Source organism: Polyodon spathula, chromosome 17, assembly GCF_017654505.1.
Source record: "Polyodon spathula isolate WHYD16114869_AA chromosome 17, ASM1765450v1, whole genome shotgun sequence".
NCBI classification, from domain to species: Eukaryota; Metazoa; Chordata; class Actinopteri; order Acipenseriformes; family Polyodontidae; genus Polyodon; species Polyodon spathula.
Window position 1 is genome coordinate 4025174 of NC_054550.1, and position 24496 is coordinate 4049669.

General features: G+C 35.7%; 1 protein-coding gene across 3 annotated transcripts in view; it reads right to left on the minus strand.

The window, feature by feature from the left end:
* Nucleotides 1-486: 486 nt before the first annotated feature.
* Nucleotides 487-24496, minus strand: part of LOC121330418 (leucine zipper protein 2-like) — a 70344-nt gene continuing 46334 nt past the window's right edge. For 2 of the 3 annotated variants that reach the window (XM_041276929.1, XM_041276932.1), the window contains exons 5-13: nt 22550-22612; nt 21581-21643; nt 20628-20690; nt 17839-17913; nt 14832-14996; nt 8101-8205; nt 4566-4646; nt 3742-3785; nt 487-3628 (exon numbers count right to left, since the gene is read on the minus strand). In XM_041276929.1, the coding sequence (XP_041132863.1) occupies nt 3753-3785; nt 4566-4646; nt 8101-8205; nt 14832-14996; nt 17839-17913; nt 20628-20690; nt 21581-21643; nt 22550-22612 (648 nt within the window). In that variant the 3' untranslated portion in view covers nt 487-3628; nt 3742-3752. The remainder of the gene's footprint in view (nt 3629-3741; nt 3786-4565; nt 4647-8100; nt 8206-14831; nt 14997-17838; nt 17914-20627; nt 20691-21580; nt 21644-22549; nt 22613-24496) is intronic. The other variant, XM_041276930.1, reaches the window with a different exon arrangement.

Sequence of the window (24496 nt, forward strand, 5' to 3'; positions counted from 1 at the left end):
TGTTAATTTTTCTAAGCATGATTAACACACTAATAAAGGCTCTCTAAACTAAATAACAACACTATTAACAACACACATTAAGAGCTCCAAATCATTTATTAGAGAAGACAATATACAATGAATTCAGAACAAGCAGGTAACAAACTCCCTAGTTTTAAAGATATATACAGCCCCCTACACTAAATAAAAAATGAAAGGCAAGGCTGACCATCTTTTCTAGCAATGTTAATAGAGAAGGCAGAGCAAAACAATATTTGACACAATATAGCCTCAGTGAAAGGGATAATAAAATGCTACAGTAAGGTTTGCAAAGACCAGACATAAAAAAAACTAAATATTACCATGACAACCCCAGCCTTTAACATTTAACAGCTCTTTCAAGAACTTGTGCCAAAATCTTTGTAAATCTTAACTAATTTAGATGAGACATAAAACCGAGGTCCTATTGTAAGTGCAGCAACAGTTGTTGATGCTTACTTCACATCCTAGTCTCTGTAACTAGCTTTGGATAAAAGCGTCTGTTAAATTACTAATTAATATTAATTAATAATAATAATGTATCATACCGAGCCTACTTGCTTAACTCTGCAAAACATACACAACTTTAAGCAGTGTGTACTAATCTCCAGTAAAACTGTTATGTGTAGGTGCAGTTTTACATTGCATAGCCAGTTGTCTCAATGCATTTTCTATGTATAAGTGTTATAGTGTGTCATCAATAGTTGAATAATTTTGAGCAATGGTCTGCGCTTTCCCTTGAAGCACCCATTGGCATAAATGATTCAAAACTTCCAATCAATTTTCTTTTAACTGTGCAAATACATTAAGAAGGCAGAGAAGACGTTTGTACGCAGAGTAATGTATGGATATTCCTTGCAGTAAAGTTAGAAAGCCCTAGTGTGCATTATTATATACCCATTGATGGCCTCTTAAATGTTCTACATTCTGTACACAGAGCAATTGATGAAAATACTGACACAAACATGTTGCAAAATAGAACATTCTACAAATATTGTTTTTCTTTTTTGTTTTATTAATGGCATAGTGATTTGCTGAGAAAAAGGGGATCAAACATAACAAAATAAGTATTGAACATTTTCTATTTCTATTTTCTATATTTCTATTCCTTTATATCGAAACTTCTGTCATAAAAAGATTGATTGTCGGGTTTCCTGCAAAACCATTAGTAACAGCTGACAATAGTCCTAAAGCCTAGATACAAGAGTCATAGTACAAAGTGGTTTATAAAAAAAAATGCACACAGTCATTGTTTTTTTTCTTAATGTTAAAGTATTGCTATGAAATAAACACACAAATGGTGTAGTACAGATAGAAAAGCCTTGCAAAAATGAAATATATTGATCTACAGTTGGTTGTAACCATTCTAGAGTTGGTTACATTCTTTAATATGTGTGCAATGTTACCTGCAGGCACCCCCCCCCCCCCCCCCCCCCCACACACACACACACACTCAGTTATTGATCAAAGGCTAAGGAAAAAAAAAACATTTTTAATCTTAAACAGTGGACCAAAATATAATACCTTAAAGAATCGAAAAAGTGACTTTTGCAGAATTCTGTTTCTTGTGTGTTTTTTACTAACTTTTGAAAGCAATGCACATTTTGATTAATGATCCAGCTATTAAAAATATAACAAAATTCAGTTACATATATATAAGGTATAACATATCAGAAACTAAGTGAAGAAGACACACTTTTCAGGCCAGGCACAAGCAACTTTTTTTTCTTTTTTTTAACGTTTTTCTATTATAACGTGTGTCCTGTATATTACATTTCTCATAATCTTGTTGATAACCAGTATGAAAGGTATCGTATAACAACAGATTATATGATGCACTTCAAAAACAAGCTACACACGTTGTTGCTGTATTTATTACAGGCACTTTGAACAGCATTGGAGCTTTAGGAGAATAACTGTGTTACATAAAAGCTGTTGCTAGTGCCACCTTTATGAATCCAGGAATGAATCTATTCACCAGCTTCCTCTTTCTCTTTTAAAGATTTGTATTCATCAATAAATACAGTTGCAGTGTGACTGAGGACTAAGAGTGTGTTGCTGAATTAATGAAAAACCAAAAACAATCCCAAGTTATTAATAATCGAGTCACAGAGTGTGATGTGACATTTCGGTGGCAATATGAAAATGTCAGGATTTTCACATTTTAAGAAATGTACTGTAGCATAACAGCTATATTATTTCAGCAATTACTTCTGGAGACAAGAGTGATTTAATTGGGTAATGGCCACATTGGTGGCTGCTATATATGGCCTGAGGCAAAGCTGCTAGCACTTAACATACCTAGCAAGTCTCTGCTTCATGATAAAACTCACACCTTAGGATTGTACCTGAAAATTATATTTATGAAGCCAGAATAATGTACGGGCTATTTTGTTTATTTTCCTCAGATTTTCAACTAGATCTTTAAGAACTCTAAGATCCTACCATGGAATTATTGGTTAGGAACAATTCTATATGCCCCTAAATGTTCTGAAAAAACTGAACCTGGCATCAGGAGATTGAGACAGGGATTGGGGGGGGGGGGGGGGGGGTGGAAGTGATGTAAAAAATACTGGGGTGTATCTTAACAGAGTCAGATTAAAATATTGCCATCTCTTACCTAATTAAAATAGGGAGCTCTGGGTACCATGTTTATGTTAATCAAACAGTAACACTTTACATTGTGACTCTTATTATTGTGTAGTTACATAGCAGTTACTTAGTAAATACATGCATACTTACACACGATTACAATGTCATTATGCATAATTATAATGTACTTGGCATGTAAATCATTTTGCACAATTGATTCATGTTAGGGTTAAGTTTAGAAGCTTAGGGTAAGGGTTATATCGTGCAAAAAAATACACGGAAAGTGCATTGTACCTATGCATAATAACATTGTAATTTACTAAGTAACTACGACACAAATAAACAGTAATTTGAGACATTTAATACAAAGCCAGTGCTCATGCATCTCTTCAGTGGATTTCTGTCTGTAACAGTATAGCAAACATCAGAAAGGTGATACTGATTTGAAATATGTCTTTATTTAGATCTGCTGCCATTTTATGCAATTAAAGCCTCTCTGTCATTAGAGGAGAAGAGACAAACAGCTGCACGTGCTATGGGTGTTATTATTATACAGATGTTTTTTGACTGACGTCTCCACATTATTAACTTTGCCGTTGGCTTCATATGGCAATTCAGTTAATTTCATTTTAACAAACGAACAGTTCTGCATATTGGTCTGTCAATAGAGGTTTTATTTTAATGAAATGAAATGGCGCACGTTGTTACAATAGGTTTCATTTTCACAAGGGAAGTTCCATTTAGAAATCGACAAGTACTAAAGTGAAGATAGGCATGGGGGGGTGGGGCATGCCTCAGTGCTAGACTACACCTCCACTAGAAAGAAAATGACAGTCTAGCATACAGAATGTTCCAATGTAAGTCTCGATACTATCTACAATTGGATTGTTACAATTTTGTGAATCATATTCCATTGGCCTCCTTCTTCTTGTCCTCATTTTCCAGTATTTTTTCTCGTTGTCTTCAACTGACTTTAATACACATCTGTTTTCTCCCATGAGGGGTTGAGGGCTTCCTGCTGTAGACAAAAAAAGAGAAAAAAACAAACAAACAAAAACATAAACATCAGTTGCTTTGTAATAACTATCCTTTTTTAAAAAAAAAATAAACTTTAGAATTGAAAATACTTACAGGCACTTCAATTAAATGCCCATGTTGTTTATTTCTGTAATTTTCTAAAAAAAAAAAAAAAAAAAGTTTTAGTTAACAGTGCAAATAACAATATGGACTAAATAGCTTTGAGAATCCAGGCCCAAAGAGTTTGACTGAAACGTGTTATCATTCTGGTTCCATTTTCCCCAGTCTACACTGAATCATTGTGTTCTACAGGTCAGTAAGTGCAACAGGGACGTTCTCCACCAGTCTGTCTTCAGGCTCTTGTATGAGATTGTGCTCTGCATTGGGATCATTTTACACAGCTCTAGTGAGAGGACAATCCCATCCTTAACCACAGTCTACACGCCAACTTCGGTACTTGCATTAGCTCAAATATCTCTGATTGGGATTTGTGTGCCTGGACAGAGAATAGAGAGAAAGTCTCAGGCACACTTTAATAAGTGCTGTTCAGGGTATTTAGTTGACAAACATTTCACTCAATCAGATAAATGAATGTTCATCATTCAAGACGAAATACAATCCAATAATCCTCATTCATTTCTAAGATGTTTCTTTCCCATACTCTTTTTTGCAATGCAATTAAATTAAGCCAAACCCAACACAAGGTTACTGTTTTATTGCAAGATGTTCTGATAGCCACATAATTAAAAGACAGATGGTTTTGCAAAACAGCATCTTGTGAATAATGCCTGCCAAGAGACTGAAAAATAATGTGTTCCTATGGAAACACAGAATCCCTTTTCATTCGTTTAAGGAAAGACCATAAAAACCTTCTCTATACACTGCATAACAAGCAATACATTTCAAAATACTGGATCTCATTTGTTGTTCAAAATTACCTGAACATATGGATTTAGTTTAACTGCCCTCTTCTCCAACGACTCTTGTTCAGTTTGGTTTTGAGAACAATTCTTGCCAACCTGCAATAATAATAATAATAATAATAATAATAATAATAATAATAATAAGTAAATTCAGGTGTAAGGTAATGTGAGGGGAGGCTGGGTGCAAATCGACGACCCCCGGCACACCAAGGGAGCATTTTAACCACAATGCAGAAGATCCGGACTGGTCTCACTGACTGGAGACAGAATCCGTGGTGACAAAGTGACAGTCAAGTGTCATTGCATACAGAGATTTGTATCTCTGTAATCCACATTAAGGCATATCACATGCAAATAATGCCTAAATTTTTCAGTGTTTTCCTGTGTTACAGCTCAACAGAAATCAAATTCATGGTCTTTGGTTTTTACAATTTATTACAGGAGTTGTTCCTTGTTCCTTTTCTGCCACCCCCCCCCCCCCCCCCCCCCCGCCACACCCCCCACCCCCCCCCACCATGCCACTTGGTTGCATCTTGTAAGGAACAATGAATTGTTTTGATATAATGGAAGTGGTAACACTATACATTGTGTCCTTATTATTGTGTATTTACATAGTAGTTACACAGTAAATACATATGTACTTATGCATAGTTACAATGTACTTAAATCTTTTTTGCACAATAGGTACACAATTGTTTCAGAAAAGGGTATGTGTTAGGTTTAGTGCTAGGGTTAGGGGGTTTAGAGAGGTTTAGAGTTTGGGTTAGGGTTAGGTTTAGGGTTATAGCATGCAAAACAATGTACACATTAAACATATTGTAACTGCATAACAACATTGTAATTATGTGTAAGTGCACATCTATTTACTAAGTAACTACTATGTAAACGCACACTAATTAGAGACACATAATATAAAGGGTTACCAAGGATGTATATTTTTTATACATGTAGAGCCGGTCCTGCATCAACACACACTACTTTGTCTTCATTGCTGGATTCTAATTGGACATGTATATTGCAAATGGTGGCTCACTAAGGCATGGCCATGCTTCATTAAGTCTAATATGCTTGGTATGCAGTTCACTTTAAACAAATGCACTTCGATCATTAAAAAAGATCATTCATGCCTGGGAATTACTGTAAATAAAAATTAAGCAAAAAAAAAAAAAATGCTACACCCATTTTGAGATGGTCTTAACTTTGGAAATTGCATAGTTATCATTTGGTTCAATAGCAGAAACTTTGCAACCTTGCACATTTGGGCAACTCTACAGCACTTTCATTAAGATTACCCTGGGATAGATGCAATCTAAGTTGCACCATGATTAGCTGATTGAATGTTATGAAGCTGTTAGTTGTGACATAGGTAGTCAATAAAGCAATGAATAATTCTCCTTGAATTTATTTCAATGTTGGATATGTTTGTGAATATTGCAGTGCGGAATTAGAAAGCCTGCCTAGTCAACAGCTATTCAACTTATATATATATTCAACTTATTTTTATTGTGTGACCAAAGTTTATAACTTGCTATAAAGCCTTCATGGTTAATACAAAGTGTGATAAGGAGTTTGCTAAAATGGTGGGTTCAATTGTAATTAATTATTTCAGTCAAATGAGAACTCATCAGCAGTGAGACATGGCCATTTGAACAGGAACTCGGGGGGCCCTATGATCTATATGCACCTATAATGATTAATGACCTGGAAGCTTACTGAACATAAAGACATCTTAAACACATATCCCATTTGGGAATAGCAGATAAAAAACGCGCCCTTGTAGAAAAACCGACCATTATATGCTGTATGCCAACACATTCAATTCAAGAGAATGGGAAACCCTGTTCTATATAAACAAGGTCATTTGAAGCCACAACACCAGACTGTAAAGTAGCCATCAAACCGGGGACGAAGCCAACTTCATCTCCTGCATACAATCTATTCTGCAGCTGGATGTAAGTCGTAGATCACTTAAATGAAAAAAATATAACATTCCATAATACTCCTGGTATCAGAGTGGTCCTGGGTTGTTTATTACTGGTTGCACATTTTTTTTCTCGGTAGCTTATCAATAACAACAATCTCTCTGGTGTGCGCTACTGAGTTTTCTGCCTCTGGTACAGGAACCTATGTGTAAAAGAATTGCATGTGAATGTGTTCACTGTTTGGGTGCCTTGACAATGGTGCAATATCCTGTACAAGTCCATAGTAATTTAATAGTTGATGTGCCTTTATTTATTTTTATATTTCAGTGTGTCCAGTTATAATTTAACCTCCAATTTACACCCAGGAACTTGAGAGTGGATGTCAGTGAGCTACTGACCTCTGGAGGACAAAGCCCAGCCCTGCAGTTGTCCCCACTGAGCTTACTGGGCACCTGGTCAGCAGGGTTTGCTGTAGAGCTATACAGAGAAACAGTCTCTGCTGGTTTTACCTCCCTGGTCCATGGGAGTGCCTGGGCCAATGCAATGTTTTCTTTGGAGTCCCCAGTGAAGACTGGCCTACTTTGCACAGCCAGGATGCGAACCTGTGCTGTATGACTCACCCTGTGCATGATGCGGCTGTGCTTCTACCAAGTGAGCCACTCGGGGACCCCCTGATGTGCTTTTAGAGTAATATAGAATGGATTCTGTGTTTGTGGCCATGCAGGTTACTTGTTTACGGCTTACACTTTACTGTTTCTCAGCGATGTGGAACTCATAACTAGGCACTTAATTGTATACTAGTCTTGGGGATATTACTGATCATATTTATCTCTAGATGACCTGCAGACAGAGGTACTTTTTGAATCCATAAGGAATAATTTATGCCCTATGTGTAGCAGCATTTCCAGTTAGAAGCATTATTGTCAACACAAAGAATTAATGTAGCAAGCAATTAGGTGCTTTAGTGCTAGTATGAATACGCAATGAAACAAGCAGTGTCTTAGATAAGATTCCAGCAACTTTTATTAGTGTCTTCACTATATTGCAGTACCTAGAAAATATGTGTCATGGTGCTTTCACTTAATTTTACTGCAATAATTTATCAAGCCAGAAAAACTAGAGATCAATAGGTCCCTTTTTATTAGCATAAAAGTAGTCAAACAGAGAAACTTTTTGACCAAACTTGAAAATTGGTTTTATTGGATCAGAGGGTATTATAGACTTGGCATTACCAGAAGTGGCAACTCAATGGATTGGGAACCAATAGGTAGCAAACATACAAGACCACTGCCACCAGTATAGCAATAGATCATACCATTGTAGCTGCTTTTGTGCTAGAATTGCCCCTTCCTATGGAATCATTCCTTTGCATTCCCACTGAAGATCACAAGGCTTTGATATTAATTTGGCAATGGCTCAGTGTGGCGTTGACCTGCAGCAGAGTCTATGTTTGGACTTCTTTTCTTGGCACTGTGACTATAACATGCACTGCCCAGTATAAACCTGAGTGTATAATGCATTCCTTTTCTTCAATGACAGTGCTTGGGATGGAGAGAAGCAGTCAGTAGAAAGCAGATTGAAAGATATTGTCACTGAACTTCAACTGGCTCAAAATCTGTTGATCTTACATTGGGAGGCTGACACTCTGGGAGCCCCCGATTACCCTTCTTGACAGGCTGGCCTTTCGTGGTCACAGTTTTCGAAGCTTCGCTCTTCCAAGGCGGAGAAATATCCTGTGTAGAAAGGATTAGATGCACATTCATTATGGGACTTTCCATTTAAACAGCACCAGTTTACTTTTGCAATTGCAGTTACCTGCTGTACTGTAGATTAGTGTTCTCAAGTAAAACAAAGAAACACAAAATGAAAAAGCTAAATCTGTGCAACACTTACATTACATATGTAAGCACACGTCCCTTGAGACACGGGGCAGAATAATTGATTTAAAAATAGATGTTGCCACATATACCTAAACACTGACTTAATTGCTATGCACATGCAAATTCCTGGTTTACACCAGACAGATACATTAACATATTCTCCACAGGGAGACAGGAAATTACATTTATTATCGTTTGACTCGCTGCGATATTTTTCATTCTGCCTACAAATACCATTAGATGCTTAAATCAGCAGATGTTAGCCCTGTCTTAAGAATTATCACACTGCTGGTGGGGCATTAATCCTTTGTGGGTCACTGATGTGCTTGCATGTTAAGAACTTAAACAAAGTCTTTGTAGTGCTTCCCATATCAGAGGCTGGTTGCCTCTCTATTAATAATCATAAATAGGGACGTATGTACTGTATGTCTCAGGTTGGATCCCAGGTAGTAATCAAGCACTTTATAGCTGTTGCAATGGCTGTAATATTAATAAACCACCTACTGTATTTACATGCAACACATTTTAAGATGCTTTGCAGCATTATTATTATTATTATTATTATTATTATTATTATTATTATATTATTATTATTATGTATTTATTTTTATGATATTTACTGTACATTTAGTATTTTTGGCTTTAGCAATTATGGGAAAAACAATCCTTCTGTCCAGATAAGAAAGAATATATTTTAATGCTGTACAGAAGCAATCCCACAAGCCCATGATTACCTCCAGGACAACACAGTCTACTATGAGATTCAATAAATGAAAATTGGTAAAGAAGATAAAAACCCATCTTCTTGATGCTTGCCCATCTATAATTCTTTTGAAAACACTACATTGTAATCCACATCTAATCTCCTTTCATCAATCAATGTAGTCCTTTAAACTGGCAGCCAAATTAAGATGCCAAAGCTTCTCAATGGAGGATTGCCCAGTCTTGCAGCTGGGGTGGACTGAGGCCAGAGCAGATTCTCTGGTTTGACCCACAGCATTTCTGATCCCGCTTCCATGGCCACACCGTCACCACCAACTGGCTTTGAGTGGCTATTAAAATCCCCAAGAATGCAAAACATTACAGATGCTGAAAATAGATGGCAAAGGAAGTCAATGAGGTCTTCAGTACTTGCTATGATAACAAAAAATAGTTAAGAGGCTCTAGATATATTATGTAAACAAAACAATGTTCTCATTTTCTGACTTACAACTGCAGATATTTACATACATCTGTGATTAATAGTTTTTAGAGCTAATTGTTCTACTCATGCTGGAAAATGAAAAGAAGAAAGAAAGAAAGAAAGAAAGAAGAAAGAAAGAAAAAGAGAAAACGGAAAAGAAAAGGAATAGAAACGAAAGATGAAAATAGGAAAAAGAAGAAAGACGAAAAGAAAAGTACAAAGAAAAGAAAGAAACAAGAATAAAAGAAAGAAAGAAAGAAAGAAAGAAAGAAAGAAAGAAAGAAAGAAAGAAAGAAAGGTGGTAAAGCCGGTCTGCTGGATCGGCAGTGTTCATATGTGAACAGCTTATGCAGAAATGAGAAATAAAATGTATTCTTGGAGACTGCCATTGCCCCTTACTATTTGACAGCTCAAAAAAGTGTTAACAATCTAGCAATCAAATGTGGAGTACTTCAAGCAACGGACACAGTTAGTCCTCACTTGTAAGATTCACAGTCCATTACTCGTCTTCTGAAGCTTCCAGTTTAAATATTCAGTAGTCTCAGGAATCCAATTTCACATTCCCATGCTGCAGTAACCCAGTCTAGTCTTATCGCTCAATTGAAGAAAGGCTGAATTGGTTTTCATGGAATGGCAATAGCAATGCTCTCCAATACATTCTTTCACTTACCGTGCATTTGTAAATGAAATCCCATGAAGTAGGAAAGCTTGTGTAAATTTAGGCAGATAGCATGGGCAAAGTGCTTTCTTAATGAAAATGTATTGTGAAGTGTACAAGAATTTAACATGATTCGATTCATTGAGAGCTGTGCTTCTCCAGCGAGAGACCTGTGGTGAATGGTTTTGATGACATTTGTTTATCCGATAACACTTTCAATTTAACATCTATAATTGCTGTGTACTTATATAGTAGTCACTTAGTAAATACCAATGTACCTACACCTTGGGTATTAATGAACACAAAATTTAACTAGGTGAGTTTTTTCTAAATGCCTTATTCATAGGGGCTCAGAAGTTCTACAGAATAAAACTATTTTCACAAAAAAACACAAACAACTGTATGACCCAAATCAGACCTCTGAAAGTAAAAACAGAGAACAACTTATTTTTCAGCCATAAAGAAGCTTATCTAATGCCAAAAGGCAGTCAAATGTTCACCTGAAATGTAACACGGAAAGATCATGTGAAGTGAACGTAAGCGTTGCCTTATGACTAAACCCTACATGAAGCAGTCATTAACAGCTTCATCGGGTCATGTTGTTTTAATGTCATGCATGACCTTTAGCACTGAGGGCAAAAAGAGCTTTCAGATTGCAGGATGAAGACTAGGTAAGGAAAAGGAAGACCCAATTTAGACATGAGAATGTGCCCTTGATTCATATTCTCTTGTAATTTATATGTATAGCTTTGCTACGATCAAACTGTTCCCATGCAAAGGCAAATTACTGTGAACTGAAGAAGCATGTGAACATCCAGGGGAGTGGCTCTTCAACATAACTTTTCCATGCTTGAAAAAAGTATACAGGTTTCATTGGCATTTATTTGCTCCAGCATTAGAGAAAAAAAACCTAAACAAATAAACGAAAAAAGAGATACTAGCCATGTACGTGCAAACTTAATGAAATACATTGTAGGTAGAGACAATGGATAGCAATTCTTACAAATCAAATACACTATCGACAGGACACAAATTATTTCAAGTTTATGGGCCAACTAAACACATAATCACATGGTTTTTCTTACGTTTTAACTAGTAAAAACGTATTTTTATTTCCTTCCCTAAAAAAATGATGTTTGTTGGATAACGCTCATATAAAGGGTGTATTTTCAGCTTAATTCAGGCGGCACAGTATAGCAATTCATTTTGGCAGCACAATAGGAACAGGGGGCAGCTTTGTTTTGCATTCTATTCAATGGCCTTAGGTCCAGCTCAGAAGTAGTATCGTCATTAATATGCACATTCTTAGGTGTTATCCACCAAAGGGCAAATATGAAAATACAATGCATGGCAACCCCATACATTACAGGAGGTATGTGAAGCACAAAGCCAGAACAAAGCAAAGCTGCAGAAAACCTGCATCAGGCTGGCATGCTGCAGAATAATAGTAAGTAACCAGCTCTTAAGAATCCGCCAGTTTGTCTTTTATTGATATTAAATGACGGTGGCGAGGCGAGATTTTTTAAAAGGACAAGCCACATGAATCGTGTTTTTGATAATCAGAAAAAAATTGTACACATTGAGTTTAAATTGGGCTAAACTGCATGCTTGTTGAAGCTGGGATTGTTTTGTAACAGTGCAGCATTTACTCTCCAGTGACAGTGAGACTGAAGCCAGAAAACCAGAGGATGTTTGTTTTAGAGAGATGGCTGTTATCAACAAAAATGAGAAGGAAGCCTAAGCTTAAACAATTCACAGTCCAACACAGTTCATCACTCTGCTAAACCTCAAGAAAAACAGAGTTTCACAACACCATCTGTGCTGATTTTAAAAAGTCAGGTTTAGCTCCTGGTGGTACAACATTACATTATAGGAACGCTTTATCTGCGTAAATATCAGCCCAAAAGGCATGTAAAAGATATTCTTCTACTGTACCTTAAGAAACAGATTCCACTGTGTATATAACAGATTACTCAGTGTTTAAGTTACAGATTCCATTTCAGACAATGATGTATAAGAATGTCCGTGAACTAAAATTAGACCTGCAACATACTGGACATGAAGCAACATGGTTTAACCCCTGTGTGCATGGGTTGCTAATTAAGCTAATGAGCCTTGACTAAATTCTGAGAGCTTAATTATGGCTATCCAACATCTGGTAATTATAGTAACTGTCAAAGCTGCTTGTAGTTTGACGCATATAACAATGACCAGAGCATCTATATAAACAATACACTGGACATGGAAGAGAATATAAGGCAATAATTATTAGCATGTTAATATATTCTTATTTACATATGCAGATTAGGTCACTTTGTCTTGCATTTGCCTGCTCATTCTATGCAAGACACCCCGTACAATTTGTGCAAATCGTCTTTCTGATTGACTTGATTTGCATTTAACTGTTTAGTCCATTTGTGTTGTATTACACACAGAATGGTGAATTTGTCCTTTGAGATAAGTTTCACTCAAGTTTTTTTGTTTGTTTTTTTTAACAATTTACAGTAACATTTTACCTGAAGTGCCTCCAATTACTGTGTATTGACATTGTAATTACTTTGTAATTATGTGTAAGTACACATGTATTTACTATGTTATTATTACAATGTACATATCGTGTAAATATTTTTGTGCAACATGTGGAACAACACAGTTGTATCAGAAAAAGTATCTACTATGTAAATACACTCTAATTAGAGACAATGTTACCATACATAGTCATTGTTTCTGGTTTCAATTTACAGCAATCCTACACATCCTTTCCAAAGAGCTGTATCATTGCATAACAGAATGATTCCTGTTCAACAGGACCCCTGACTTTGAGATGTGAGTTAATGAGTCCTAGCAGAGTTATTTTAACACACTCACTTTGTGTTCAATAGTTTCGCTCTACAGAGATTCATGCAATACCAATTTCATTTTGCAGGAAAATAGAATTTGATTTGTGCAGAGGATATGCCTCATCATTAAAGCTACATTTTCCCAAATTATATATAAAAAATAAAACAGAAAATAGAAAGCAACATTTCCTGACATATATAACATTTTTAACTAAGACAAACTTTCATAAGAGAATTTTTTTTTGACTAACTTTTGATTGCTAGATTGTTAACTCTTTTCTGAGCTGTCAAAAAGTAAGGTGCAATGACAGTCTCAAAGAATACATTTTATAACATGGATAGCATAATACAATCTGCCATTCTTCTAGAGTCATCCAACTCTAAGAGTCTTGTTTAACTTTCTTGAAAAGGACTAAATGTTTGCAAATGTGACATTTAATAATACATGATTTCCAATTAAGGGGCTTTGAAATCTCATAGCCGAACCATCCAGTCTCATAAAGGTTAAGTCACTGCTTATCAAATGTAACAAAATTCATGAGAAACTCAGAGAGACCCATTCCAATATTAAAACATTAATAGCTTTGATTGTTAAGCTATGTTTCTATGTCCCAGAGGAATCATAAAGCACTTAGTTTCTATGCACATTTCACAGAATGACATGCAACAAATGTAACAACTTTTCTACAACTTTTGGATATAACAATGAAAACGAAACACTGAACAATTAAATCATGAATAGTTAAATGATTGACAATGCAACTAAATAAATTTGTTATACAATAAACACTGCTGTTTTCTCAAGTCTACAGAAAAATGTCATAACTCTTAATATTATCTTTGGATCAATGGAAAGCGACAGAGAGAACAGGCTGAAAGGGAACAAAAAAAATGCTATTAACCGATAAACAAAATCTTGAATATCATTTTCGTTCCTGAACATAATAAATTAATTTTGTTTCTTTTTTTGTTTCTGTTCCAAGAAAAATGTCGTATCTTTGGAGAAAGATTACAATGACACTCCCATTAGAAACAACAAATCGTCATATGCCTTAACTTAGAACTATATTTGAAACTGTACAATTTCTCTGAGATTGTGTTAATTAAAATAAGTTCAAGGACAGTAGTGCATTGAGGGAGCCCTTAAGGTGAAGCTAATGTAGTCTGGACCTACCAAGCTGTAATCAGTAATAAACAGAATTCTTCATCTTTCATTCAAATTTAAATTGGCACTTCAGGAAAGTGATTCAGACATATGGCTCTTCCAGTGCATTCCAGAGCAGGAATTTGATATAATTATTTTTATAATTGAACTTGCTAATTGAGCCACATGATTAGGGTTCATGTAAGAACTTGATTCCTGGCCTAGTATGGACTTTGCTTGATACAACTTACATCAGTATCAATCTACAGCAAATAACTTACTTGCACTAAAATGGTAGAATAACAGATACATGAATAACAATAGCTTAATTAGAGATAAGATATGCTGTACAAGATAGGATATAATTAACTAAGCTTGCAGTAAAACTGAAATAATTAAAACAGCTATACACTGATGTTGCGATGATTGGATAAATACTCTTTTCTTTGCAGACACACCTGTCTATCAGGCCATTTCTCTCTCTGTAGCCCCTGAGATATCCTAAAAGGCTACAATTGTATCTTAAAATCTATTGTATCTTTTAATGCATTTTAAATCCCATTCATCTCTGCTTGAGTGGACCTGCAGGATGAACACATGCATGCTGGAGAAGAAGCTTGTTTGAAACTGTTCAATATACTTGCGGCATACTACCTTGGTGTGTGGCTGCAGGAACAGAACTCCGGAGCTGTTTGTGAGCGGGGACGTCAACCTCTCCGATGGCTTTGAAGGGATTCGATTCGCAGTGGGAGGCTGATTGTGCAGAACCGACGACAGGCAGAGATGTACTGTCTCCTTCAGGGCCTTCAGCTGTGATTCCTGTGCCAAATGAGAAATCAAACGCTGCTTAAAGATGGATGCATTTAAACTCAAATCTATTCCCTTTGTGACTTGCACTCACCAAAAGAATGAAAAGGAATGTAACGTATTTATCAGTGTGCTTGTCACCGCTTTGTTTTGTTATTTGCCCCCTTTTTTAAATTAAATTTTTCCTTTTTTTGTTTTTACTTGGAACCGAGGTCATCCGTCATTTCATCAGCGGGTGACATTGTGAGTGGCACAACAAAAGTGACACTACCTGACTCTGGCAATCTACAAGGACGCCCATTCTGATGGCTTCATTTCACATCATTTAAATTCAGTCCGAGGACCCTGTTTGTCACATTTAAAGTGACAGTGACTTTGAGGCAGGACATTTAGTCCAGGCAGCTGGCCAACCCGAGCAGAGTTAAGTCTTGTTCTTGGAAATCCTTCACTATTAAGAGCAGACTCCCTTGTGTTATAGTTTTCCAATATTCTCCCATTACGCCAGCCACTAAACATAGATTTGATAAGATAGTTCAAGGCCTTTAAATGATTCAACGATTCCTGCCTGATTATACTGCTGTCTTCAAGGAACACTTAACTCTAAAATATTGAAGTAATTATCTAGCTAGATCTTTAATCCTAATCTTAGAATATATAAAATCCTGGAGGAATTTGTTGCAGAATTGTCCATATCTATAGTGTGCATTGCAACCGAGGTACAGCCTACCGTGAAAATAATATAAGTGGAGTCTGCTTTCCATAAAGATTTTTATTATTGAGATTGTGACTGTTTCAGTACCATCTGTTATTTTAATATATATTTTAAAAATGTGTTCACTATACCCACCTGAATATATTTAAATGTAAAAGTAATCTAATTCCATAAAGAAGGCTGTAACGCCATCTTATTCAACCCATATGACATTTTTTGTCATATGATTATTGGACTCCAGAGAAACTGCCTATTACAAAGTTTTGGATGTGTCTTGCAAGCTTCTAACTACACATGGCAAGATTTAACTAGAGACTCATTTTTCTAATATTTCAGGGAACAGACCTTTTTATGCAGGGAACTCGTGGGATATGAAATGCAGCAGAGAGAAATTGTGTACCCTTTGCATTGTATTAAAGTGGCTCTTAATTGCATATAGAGTGCATATAGAATAATTGAGTAGTTATCTTCAACATGTTCTGAAAGCTTGCTGTTTTTGACAATACACAACGTGCCCTATTCAGCTTTAAATCATGATTAATTTAAAAAGTGTTTTTTTTTTTTTTTTTTTCAAAAGTTGATTGCTAGAGTGATGCAGCGATTACAGTACATACAGATTTCTATCACAATCATGTCTTTTTTTGTGACTTACAGTACGGTTCTCAGAGGTACCATTCAGAATTGTAACAAACAGAATGCGTTTACATTTAAAGATAGCAAGTCACTGGGGTCATTAGGACCTTACACTTATGGGGCCCGATATTCTAAAGGTTTGCACACCGCGCAGAGGGGTATGCATGTCACAAATGACCGTTGTGCTGAAAATGTGCCAAGTTGCCATATTCGAAATGTCCTTTTGCAAGTCACAATCCATTCTGCGCTGTGCAGAAATGAAATGTATGCATTGCGCAATATGGGGGGAGTGGCCGACAATATGTGTGATCCTGGTATATTCAAAGGTATGCGCCAAGCTGTCATATCGGTACATACTGTGGCGACACCAAAGACAGCAGCTTGTCAGGATAATCCCATTACTAATGGTGACTGTCCATCATTCTGCATTCTTGCTTGGCTGTTGTGTGCAGTTGCTATTCTGATAGTGAATGCGCAGACTTGTGAATGCAACAGATTTTTGAATTGCTAAAAAAACTGCTATATTCCAATGCTGTGCCATTTGTGCCATTTTGGAATATCTCTTATTTTGTGCCAAAGCACTATTTTTTTTGCGAGGCACAAATTTAGCGAGGGGATTGCGCGAAGATCGAAGATCAGGCCCCTAGTCATTTATGGGGACAGGTAATGTTTTAATAAGCCATCTCGCAAAATTAACGTCGTAGTTCAGGGTTCATTTAAAATGTGCGTTGTTATTGTTACTTAACTAATGGTCCATAAATCAATTAAAAGGCTAAATTAATATTTAAGAAGTGGGTGGAAATTTTTTTTGTAATTTTTAGGTTGTTAGTTAGTGGCTACCATAATTCCAACTTGCAGTTAAAACCTTACTAGACTTTCCAAAAATGCAGAATGAGTTTTGGTTGACATGCAATATTGTTCCTTTTTGATTTGTATGATTATGATTCAGTTTCTGAGTTTTATTATTAAAAAAAGAAACCTTAATGACAAATTTCATATTCTTTGTATTTGGTGAAGCTCTTAAGGGGGTGGGGGGTGACTTGGGTCTGTCTGTTTATCTTGCTGCATTAGCTTTATATGTGCATTCTTCTGGATAAAAGCACCATTCCCTCAGCACTTGAGGGTACATTTTCAAAACTTGAAGTTTTGAAGTTGTATTATTATTATTATTATTATTATTATTATTATTATTATTATTATTATTATTATTATTATTATTAATATCCTGTTGGCAGGAATGTATTTATTTTTCTGAAATTGCATCAGAAAACTGAAAACAGAACACAGTCACGCATAGACACAAATATGACAACGCGAAACCCTGTGTTCAGTCTAGCTGTGACGTTGTAGAGGAAAAGAGCAGGTTATCATTCGGGCCTGCACTGTAAAACAGAAGGGTGTTAGAGGGGATTCTCTGCCTCTAGGGATCCAAGATAAGGGTTTTTGTGTTACCATTTCTTTGCAAAGCCATGTGAGGGGCCTTTAAATCATTAAACGCTGCTGCTGTACCTTGTCTAGTGCTGCCTTCTCTAACTCCTTCTTAGCCGCAGTTAGTTTAAGCTCCAGATCTGTGAGCTGCTGCCCCTGTTGCAGAAAAAAAGAGAAAGAAATAAATACACATGATTGTAATATGCTGACTATCGCATTGTCCCCCACTCCTGCAGATCAGCGTTTGTTTAACATCTATCCCATTTAGTCACTGTGTTCTACCATGTTAACTTTCCTACCTATGTAGCTATTTGATAATGCATAGATGTTGTTTTAATTCAGGGGCAGGGCAACTATTATATAACTATATATATAATCATTAAGGAGTATAAAAAATTGTTAAAATGCAACAAGGTACTTTTTAACAAAATGAAAAAGGGTTGGCAGTTTTTTGCGTATGTTGTAATTACAATATAATTACACGTGTGTATATGTATTTTTTATAATTCATTTACTATGTAATAACACATTTACAAATGAAAAAAACATCTCTATGCTAAGTCATACCAGAATATCTACAGCTTTCCTTACTGTTGCAAAAGACATTTAAACACATATACGGTAGAGATAGACAAAATAATAATTCCATTGATTTGCAGATTTATTTCGTTCAAGTCTCAATAGCATGTTACTGCAGGTAACTTTCTGTAAGTGATGCTGTGTCACAGTGTTAGTGAGTTCACTAGGACTCCAGACACACCTTATATTCGATACATTACCTAAAAGGAATGCTTACCATTCTTAGAAAAAGCTATTAGTGTGTAATCATGCTGAAATGGAGAGATAAAAGAATAATTCAGAACGAGGACAGCAATTGAACAGATGTAAACCGTAAAATTCTATCTCCTGCTGAAATGAAAACTTAATAGCCACTTGCATTTTAGAACAGAGCGGTGTATATGAGTTTGGAAGCAGTCATCCAAACAAATGCTCATGTATCATATATTTTATTATGACCGCGTTTTCTGGCAGATGATAGCCAAATGAGTTTTCAGGTGTCTTTGCTGTCTAATGAGCATTTGCACACATCGTTCACTTGAATAAGTACCACTTGATGCCTTTGTACAAAATAATCTATGGGTTCAATTATGCGTAAAAGCTCATAAATATATGTGAAGCACAGCCAGCCTAAATCTCCCCCTTAAAAGTGTCTTTCTAGCAAAACTTTACAAACTGACAAAAAAAAAAAAAGACTGTCATGTTGATATGCTGTCGGTAACACTTTGCATTAGGTGTCTCTAATCACTATGTATTTACATAGTAGTTACTTAGTAAGTGCATGTGTACTTATACATAACTGCAATGCTATCATGTATAGTTAAAATGTACTTAACGATAAATCTTTTTGCACGATAGAACCATAATCCTAACCCTAAATCTAACCCTAACCATAACTCTAACTCTAACTTGAAACCTAACTCTAAACATAACTCTAACTGTTTTCAGCTACAACTGTGTAATTATGGTAGTGCACAGAAGATGGTACAAGACTGTAAAAACACTGAAAATAAAACATAGTACAACAAACTATAAATCAAAGGTGCCGTGAAAACAGCAGGCCTTGCAACAGCCTCGATCACAGTGATCGCTATGTTTTTATACTGACGCTATGTAGAGACACAACCCCCTGCCTGCTGGAACAGCTGATTGCTTTCAGCTGCTGCTCCACCCAGACAGGTAATCGTCCCCGGCAGAGCACCACAGCAGCTAAACAATTAATTAAATCAATCTATTAACAATTAACCCAAAAACTTACAATAAACTATATATTTCCTTTGTGCAGGGTTTACGTCCTGCCACAACTACTAATGATAATATGAATTAGTGGTATAATGCAGAATTTATTGCTAGTCCTTTGAAATTCGTATTACCGAGAACTGACTGTACTGCTTTAAGTGTCATAACTTGTCAATGCGGCATCATGGTCTTATTTTGTGTTAATTGTCTAGGCTGCCAAGTTAATAATAATAATAATAATAATAATAATAATAATAATAATAATAATAATGCGGCATCATGGTCTTATTTTGTGTTAATTGTCTAGGCTGCCAAAATAATAATAATAATAATAATAATAATAAAGAAAACGCTAAAATCATTTAGCTTCAATTTAAAATAATATTTTATTCACATTGTACACCAACAGTAGAGCAGTGTACAGTAGAGCAGCATGATTTATTTTGTGTTACCATACGACAGCCTACAGGATAAAGTAAAAAAAAAAAAAAAAACAACGTGGACACCTCCTAAAAAACCCAATGTTGTTTTGATTCTTGCACCCTTGTATAGACGTTATCCTTCGGGCACACTCTGCTACAACAAACTCCCACTATTTATTTGAACAATGTCTCATGACTTTCGCAATAGTGATCTTGCGAATGAGACACAACAGATATTTAAATTAATATATTGTGGCTCTTTTCATTAACATATTTTCTCTTAGTACATACAACAAAATATATACTTTGCTAAGTATTGCAACGAAAATGTTTGTGCTGCGACTGGCCCATCTTCGTAAACCTGCCCCTTAATTAAGTTTTACCACATTGTCAAAATCCCTAGCTGCACAGTAATCCATTTGTTTAACGTTGTATATTCATTGCCCTTGTCCTTGCCCTTGCCCTGGCAGTGGTTTTACAGAGTTCTCTATTCTTTGCACTTGAAAAGTGGCAGCTTAAGTTAGGTGTACCAGAAGTGTAAAGCAACTTTAGCTGTGCATCAGCAATACGTAGAAATGAGTCTTGTAACTATCAGTCAAAAGGCCAACCTTAATCCAGCAATGATTTCAACAAGAGCATTCCTGCCCTTACCTTAAAAATCAAATCCTTTTTGCCGTAGCGCAGCTCCTTCAGCTGAGCCTGGATTTTTTTGGACTGCAGGAACAAGATAAGAAAATGTGAATTGGCTTCATTTAAATATCAAAATTGCTTTTGGATCACTTGTTGATTTTCCATTAGTCTTTTAGGAGCTATTGTCAGTTTTCCAGGGAACAGCCTCAATTTGCAAAGAAAACCTTTTCAGTAGGAGAAAAACAAACCAGTGCATGCACACATACGTGTGCACTCACACACACACACACACACACACACACACACACACACACAGCACACACACACACTCTCAATCTGTCACTGTTGTTTCAAGTGCAAGCAGAGTTTGCGAAGCATGTTGCCTTTTGCACCTCAGAGGCAAACAGCTCCCAACACAGGGCAAATGCAAACTGCAGCTCAGAAGGCTTCCAATGGTATTGAATCACTTAAGTCTCATTTTAGGAGGGATTTAATACACGTGCAATGTACATTTGAACAGGGGATATTTTCTCTGCAGTTTCTGTGGAGTGCAGTTTCCATTCTAGACATGCATAACTACATAAAAAGAGTAGGCTGAACTAGTTCACATTGAGTTTTCTTCAGTGCGGGAGGCTCTGGGATAAGGGGGTTCAAAGACACCATTACAAAATGCTGAATCCCACAGTAAAATTGATCACAAAATAAACCCATTGTATATAAAACAATTTCAAGTTCTACATTTTCATGTTGTTACAATACAATTGCAATGGTATAAAATGATTTTATTATACTTTTGCCTCCACTGTATAATGTAATGCGTTCACACCTAGGTGACTAGCAGGGGTCCGGTGCAACACGATAACTTTATAAAAGGGCTACTTGTACGTTCAGCACTTGATGATTATGTTTGCTGAGGATGCTGGCTTGGGAAATGGTTGATGTTATATAGAGAAGAAACAAAGATTGTCTCCTACCTCCTCTGCATGGATACCACAGAGCTTGCTGCCTGACAGGAGTTTGTTCTTTAGGCTTTTGTTCTGTGAATAGACAAGCACACAAAAGATATAAAACCTGTATGCAATTAGTTCCCCATATTGTTTCTACAGCAATTAGGCTGATGCTATAGAAGTCAAATAGCATTCACAGTCACTGGCTGCACAGCTGTGTGCAAAACATTGTAGGGGATTATTTGCTTCTCTGTCTTTTTAACAGACATTGTAAAGCAACGCGTTGTTTCAATCTGAGATGCACAGATTCCATTGTGATTCTGACCCCAAGAAAGGGAACTGAACTCAGTACAGCCTTTTCAGCTACTTGTGCCTTTGATAAAGACAGCAGTTTCAGAGAGCCATGCTTCCAGTAATAACTGTATTCCAAGCCAAAACATGAACAAAACAAAGATATATATATATATATATATATATATATATATATATATATATATATATATATATATATATATATATATATATATATATATATATATATATATATATATATATATATATATATATATATATATATTATATATATATATATATATATATAATATATATAATATATATAATATATATTAACATTGTATTTTTTTAATTAATTTAAATTTGTTTATTTAAAGATGGTCAAATAGGATTTCTTCCGCCTTCGACTGGTGAACAAGGCGGAAGCTGACCATTTTATCACTCAAAAGTAAAATAGTTAGTTTCAGTTTATCAAACTTCCTTTTTATATATATATATATATATATATATATATATATACTCTATATATATATATATATAGAGAGAGAGAGGAGGAGAGTGCTCTGAGGAGAGAGAGAGAGAGAGAGAGAGAGAGACAGAGAGAGAAATCTCAGAGGTATTGCAGGAGTTTGATATTCACACTCTTTGCAGTGGCAATACAGTTATTAAACTAAAGGGGATTATAAGGGATGTCACTCTTACCTCCTGCTGCAAGTCTTTGATTATTTTCGTCTTCCTTTCCATCTCAGCCTTTAGGAAATTGATCTTTTAGTAAAAATGAAAAAGATTAAGAGACAACCTTACCATGCAGGAATATAATCTTTAAAAGCCAGAAGACTTACGGAGCCCAGTGGAGGAGCAGGAAGGCTATTAGAATGATAGAACCAAAGAGGCACATAGACTATACAATATTTCACCATGAAATACAGAAAAAAATATCATACTGTGGCTAAAAACTGTTGCTTAACTCTCATTTCAATTGATACAGTAAAATAAAAGTAAAACTGTGCACCTTTAAACTAAAGAATAGCCATAGAATCTGTGTCTAACTGGTTAAATTCCATGACTCTGATATGTCTTTTGCAGTGCCCTGAAGCTGCTGTTCGTGGTTTCATTTGGTTCAAGGTGTTAATTGGTCAGTTTGTAAGTGTATGGATTGTAATTTTGAGTTTCTACTATATTTCAATGACAGCATATAGCTAGTATTGTAGATATGCTATCATTTTTAAAGAGCCGTCTTGTGTATTTCTTAAGGGATTGCATTGGCTCCTGAAGGTTAGGGAGGCATATTTGTCAAGGACTGTTACTCCTCGTCACATTACAGGAGACCCTACTGGCCAGGTGCCTGTTGAGCTAAAAGTGGACACCTGCTGAGCTGACCTTTGCCATCTAGCTTGCTGGATACCACTGTAGAACTCCAAGATGTAATGAGTCAGTTGGCTTGGTTGAGGGATTGGAACACAGACACTGACCTTCATTTTTCTTGAGCTGTACAGGGGATTGCTGCTGTGGGCGAATATAATTGGGCATTCTAACTTGGAGAGAAAAACGAAGGTAATATAATTGGGCACATTAGAATTGTGCAGCATGCAGATTTCAAAATATCTACTAGTCTAACTAAAAAGAGATTTATGCATATATGTTGATCATTTATTCATCTGTATTTGCATATGCATAATTTATTTAGCTACTACTATTATTATTATTATTATTATTATTATTATTATTATTATTATTATTATTATTATTATTATAATAATAATAATAATAATAATAATAATAATAATAATAATAATAATATAATAATAATAATTCAAGGATTTAAATTACTTTAATTGCACCCTTAGTCTTGTGCCATGTTCAGCTGTGAAGACATGTTGGTTCAGAAACAGCAGCGGCTGGCACAGTCCCTGTGCTATCAGTGGCTATTTGAATCGCTGTTGTCAATAATTCCATCTGCAGCAGACAATTCTCCCAGGATGATTCAAAACATTGCACAGCTGGCTGCAGCATCGCAGCTGAATCACTGTAGCATTTATCCGCTTATGAAATAAGATTGGTTTCTTTAGCAACGTAATAATGAAGTGGAAGAAATCATTTAAACTACTAACTCTGTGTTCTATAAAAGTTGCTTCGGCTGCATTATCATTATGGAAAATAATAACAATACATATGAGACAACATCATCAAGCTAATTATTAGTAGCCAGCTTTGACATTTTCCATTCCTTCTGACTACCTTGATTTGCTAGTTACAGCTGCAGACAGACACTCTAACTAGCCAATATCAACTCCCTATGAAACATTGATGAAACATGTTTTGAAACATGTTTTTTTTTTTTTTTTTTTTTTATCAGCACACTGCTTTAGTAACTTGACATGTTAATACTAGATGGAAAATATGCCAAGTAAAGCAATGTTTCATGCAATGCCCTACAGTATTTATGATGATCAAAGTCTTGAAGTCATGGATTGTTCAGTTCAGTAGAAAAACATAGCTCCATAATGTGTCTGTGTTATTTATTAATCATTCCTAATAGTTTTCGTAAATGAACTGTGGATAATTAAAGTCTAGCAGTTTTTTTGTTTCTTTGTTTGTTTTTGGAATGTCCCAATCTGCCTACTGAACTAAGATCAGATGCCTACAGTA